Here is a 4897-nt window from a genome sequence, read left to right on the forward strand (position 1 = left end):
CTTCCAGCACTCTATTTGACAGTAGTCTGCTGCTTTTTGTGGCTAACCATTAAGACGTCGTCTGCCTCGCCTCTTTCCTAGTCTATCTTAGTCTGGAAGCTCTGCTGAAACCTGTTCACCATGGGTGATCTTGCTTATATGGACAGGGGAATACAACTACCTCCAACCACAATGTCACCCATGGAGACCTCATAATGGTTAACCCCAGAATGACTGTGAAGCTCCCAGCACCTAGAAGGTGCTAAAAAGAATGCTTATTCAGCTCAAGAGAATTGACCAAGGCTTACTTGGGAGAAGAAGCCGCAAGGATCCTTCCCACCGCCTGCCCTGCCCCAGCAGAGAATCAGGTGGAGCCGGGGCAGGAAGGGATCCCTTTGACAGACCGCATCCACAAAAGTGGAGAGATTCCCTAAACTGAAGAGATTTGCCTGGATGAACATGAAAGCTGATTTCAGAAGCTCTTTGTCCTTTCTCTTCTGTAGATGATGGGCCATACTGCAAAGGAGGAAAAGACATGGGTGGGCCTGACATGGCCCTGGTGTGCCGCAGAGAGAGCATTCCAGGTAAGGAGACACTCCTTCCTTCTTCCTCTGCCCTAGAGTGGCAGAGAGCACTGGTTGGGTCGGTGCTAACTCTGCTGCTAGATCACACTGTGACCTTGGACAAGTCACTTCACCTCTCTGACCCCATCTGTAGAAAGGAGGTGATGCAGTAAGGCACTCTGCTTACCAAGTGTGAGCCCAGAGTGCCCTATGCTGTTTGCTCAGCCCCCTTATCAATCGGCAGAGGAGTTCCGAGGGGTCACCGTGGTGGAACTGATCAAGAAAGAAGGCAGCACACTGGGCCTGACCATCTCAGGGGGCACTGACAAGGATGGGAAGCCCAGGGTCTCCAACCTGAGACCTGGGGGTCTCGCAGCCAGGTGAGTTTCCAAGAGCCCTCAGAAGCTTGGTGTCCTGCCATGGAGGCTATAACTCTGACCTCCCCAACCTCTTCTCTTCCATGGCCCCGGCCCAGCCATGGTGCCCCAGACTCTTCAGGCTGTATAGTGCCCTCCAGCCCTTTGCATATGCAGTTCCTGCTGCCTGGGATGCCTGTCCCCTACAGTACCTTGCTGGCAAACTCCTCTTTATCCCTCCATGCTCCACCCCTAGCCACCACTTCTGAGCAGCCTTTCCTGACCCCAGGCCAGGGCTCTGTTCTGCTTGGGCTGCCCTGTGTGCACAGTCAGTTTCCCACTCCCACTTCCGTAGACTGTGAACTTTTCAGGTTCTTGGAGTGAGTTTCTTGACTGTGGCTTCCACGGGCACCTGGCAGCATGGGACCTGATCAATGTCTGCTTGAACGGAATGGAAGATAGTGGTGAAAGCTGAGAAGAGCTTTAGGGAAGAGCAAAGGAGGGAGTGATCTGCCTACTCTGTGGGTTCATCCAATACCATAGTCTCAGAAAGAATGCACTCTGAGCCTCAGCTTCCCCATCTGTAAAATGGGATCCAAAAGTCCTAAGGATTAATCAATAGGAGGTAGGTGTGGTTGTGGGCATCTAGAGTCCCTTTGTGTGTGCCTTGCCATCTTCGCTCCCAGGAGTGACCTGCTGAACGTTGGGGACTACATCCGGTCAGTGAATGGGATCCACCTGACCAGGCTTCGCCATGATGAGATCATCACCGTGCTCAAGAATGTGGGCGAGCGCGTGGTGCTGGAGGTGGAGTATGAGCTGCCCCCACCTGGTGGGTTCTCTTGGACGGGACACTCTCCACTGCCTCCCTGCCAGGGCCTGGGTGAGGGTGGGGATGCCAGGTGGGACCGATGGGTGAGGAGACTGGCCACAGATCCCATGCTCTCCTAGGGTCTTTGCCTGCACCTGTGGCAAACTGTCACCAAGATGGCCAGGACCTTGTTTATAACCACTGCCATTTTTATAGTTCATTTCCAGACACTTTTACTTTGGTAGGGGGTAGGAAGGACTGTGGTTGAATCAATTGCCCCTGCCGTACTGGTCCCCACTCCACTGCCCTGCTCTGAGAACCAGGGCCTGACTCTGACCTTGACATTTTTTAGCATTTAAGTCATCTGCCTCAGCTGAAACACTGATCTGAGCCTAAATTAGCCATGGACTCGAGCCAGAGTTCTGCCGTTAGCTCTAAGTTGTGGATGAAGTGAGTGTAGGAAGAAGGCCCCTCTAAGCCTCACTTTTCCTCTCTATCAGATGAGACAGGGTTTCCCTTCCATGTAATCTCTGGCCCCTCAGTTTTCTGGAATGGGTTTTTGGGATATCTGCTGGCTTAGATAAGTGACTTAGGGACTGAAGGAGTCCTCCTTTTCTCCTCAGCTTCAGAGAACAACCCAGGAACCATTTCAAAGACAGTGGATGTCTCCCTCTACAAGGAAGGCAGTAGCTTTGGCTTTGTCCTCAGAGGTCAGTGTAAGAGTCACCTTTAGGAACAGGGAGCAGGAAGGGAGACTAATATGAATTCCCTTTGTTTTGTCTTAATTAATGGAATCCTGGTGTGGCACCGTGGGCTAATGCGTCAGACTGCAAAGTCTTTTGAACCACAAGGTCGGTGGTTCAAGCTCACCAGCTACTCCTTGGAAAACCCTATACAGGGTCACTATGAGTCGGAACCGACTCCACGGCACATAACAACAACAACAGGGGAAGAAAACAGAGCCAAGGGCCAAGGATGTAGTTTGTTTGAAGTCAGAGAGACCTGAATTCCAGTCCTTACTCTGCAACTTAGCAGCTGAATGGCCCTGGTCCAGTTAGTTGTTTCACTTTTCTGGATCCCTCCTATTCTTAGGAGAATGAAATGGGTTAGAATGTGGGTTAGTAGTTGTAACAGGTCTGCGTTGCTAGCTTTATAATGTCCTTTTTCTTCTGCAACCCTTGGCCCTGAGTGAATCAGCCTTCTGATGGTTGGATCCATTGATAACATTTTTTTTTGTTCGTCTTGAAAAACATCTATTCAACAGCAGGAGGGGTCACCCTTTTGGCAAGCACATCTTTCCATGTTTCTCTCTCTGTGGGGATAAGGTTCCGGCTTGCTCGTCACCGGAGTCTTGGGGCTGTGATTCTGGGTCAGCCACTAACTGGCTTCCATGCATCTATGCAGCCCATGATGGCTGGCCAGAGGAGCATCGTTCCCTGAGGAATGCCCGAGGGAGCGTTGATACTGAGCCCCCCAGAACTGCTGTGGGGTGGAGGATAGATAGGATGGGGGCAGGGCCACACACCTTGGGGACTCCAGAGCCTGGTGGCCTGGGCTTGAGTACTGGCTCTGCTAGTGACCCTAAGCAGTTCCCTTAGCCTCTTTGGGCCTCTGTTTTCTCATTGTCATGTGTTAGAAAGTGGTGAGGATTGAATGAGGTCATGTGTATAAAGTACATAGCATCCAGCACTGCATCCATTGGAGTTTTCCCTGTTGTTACTCTAGGAAAACCTTCCTAAGGAGATGAGTAAAGCGAACAGCGAACCAACATCTTTCACAGACCACAATCTCACTGATCCCTGCTCCTAGCCATGGGGTAGGCATTTGTTAGCTGCTGTTGATTTGATCCTCACGTGTGCAGAGTGAAACTGTCGTGTAGGGTTTCCAAGACTGTGACCTTTTGGAACACCATTTTTTTCTGAGGTTTCTCAGAGTGGCTTCAAGCAGCCAACCTTTCAGCTTGTTAAAAATAACCACACCGCAATGAAATTGAAATAAAGATTCTATATGCTTATAGAAAGACCATTTTAATCCAGAAAAAATAAATGACCCCAAGTGAGCAGGTGTACCATAAAACTTACAAAGAGAAGGTGAGGGAGAAAGATATAAGAACAACCATTAGCCAATCTTCGCAGGATTGATTGCACCCTGCCCTCCGCCTTTTAACCTGCAACTGATAACAGGTTACAAACATTTCACCTCACTATACCTTTTGGAATTCAAATTTGCTAAGCCTAACTTTCCACAGGAAAAAAGGATTAATGCAACTTTGGGTGGAAAAAAAGCTGCTTGCAGCATTAATTTGGTAATAAGGAAAATCTTAAAAGTCAAAGTGACATGGCTGTTGTGAATTTCTCTCTTTGACAGACTAGCCGTCAAGTGCTTTACCATTTGCACCACCAGGACTCCGAGGTAGGCACTGTTGTTGTTGTATGCTGTCGTGTTGGTTCTGACTCATAGCGACCCTGTATAGGGTTCTGAGAATAGCAGAAAAGCGACTTGGTTCAGATCCCCTAGCCAGTCAGCACCTGGTTCACAATCAGAACCCAAGGGTAGCTTACCTCTGAGTTTACCTTTCTCTGCCACCAAACATGCCTTCCAGGGGTCAGTGGGCTGTCGGCGGAGGCAATGAAACCAGGGTTGGAAGTTGTCTATGGACCAGCATGTGCAGTTGTGAAGTTAGAGTCACATGACAGCCCTGTGGGGGTGGGGTGGGGGCTGGTGTCCTGCTGGTGGTTCACTTGCTGTCTTTGCGAACTCTGGCCTCTGGACATTTGTTTTCCAGGGACCTTTCTGTTGTACCGCATGTCCCTTACTTGAACCTCACACATAGTGTGCACAGCCCCGCACACTTGGGGGCACTATTCAAAGGCACCTTGGCCAACGACAGACTCCCTTTGCCGTTTGTGTAGCTCCCTGGGGCCCGGGGGAGATGGAGCTAATGAAAGCACATTATCAATCATGCAAGAGAAATAATAAAAGAGGAACCCAATCCCCCACCCCAGTCACGGCCCCAGCTCTGGCTTGGGGCAGAGTACTAGATATACTGCTCCACTCTTCACTGCCTTTCTTTCTCTCACCTGCTGCTGCCCCCAGTGCCAAGTCCACATTCACCCGGGGATTGGCTAGCATCACCACAGAAATGAATTTCCCTCTAAAGCAAATTCTTACCGCATGAATCAACTGAA

The 4897-nt window shown here is 50.1% G+C and overlaps 1 protein-coding gene across 1 annotated transcript in view; it reads left to right on the forward strand.

Annotated features, from left to right (window-relative positions):
- The window catches only part of GRIP2 (glutamate receptor interacting protein 2), a 68813-nt gene that overhangs the window by 18050 nt on the left and 45866 nt on the right, over positions 1-4897 (forward strand). The window contains 4 exon segments of the mRNA XM_006868688.1: positions 483-563; positions 787-922; positions 1585-1730; positions 2333-2419. Of these exon segments, the coding sequence (XP_006868750.1) occupies positions 483-563; positions 787-922; positions 1585-1730; positions 2333-2419 (450 nt within the window).

This window comes from Chrysochloris asiatica, unplaced genomic scaffold (assembly GCF_000296735.1).
Source record: "Chrysochloris asiatica unplaced genomic scaffold, ChrAsi1.0 scaffold00121, whole genome shotgun sequence".
NCBI classification, from domain to species: Eukaryota; Metazoa; Chordata; class Mammalia; order Afrosoricida; family Chrysochloridae; genus Chrysochloris; species Chrysochloris asiatica.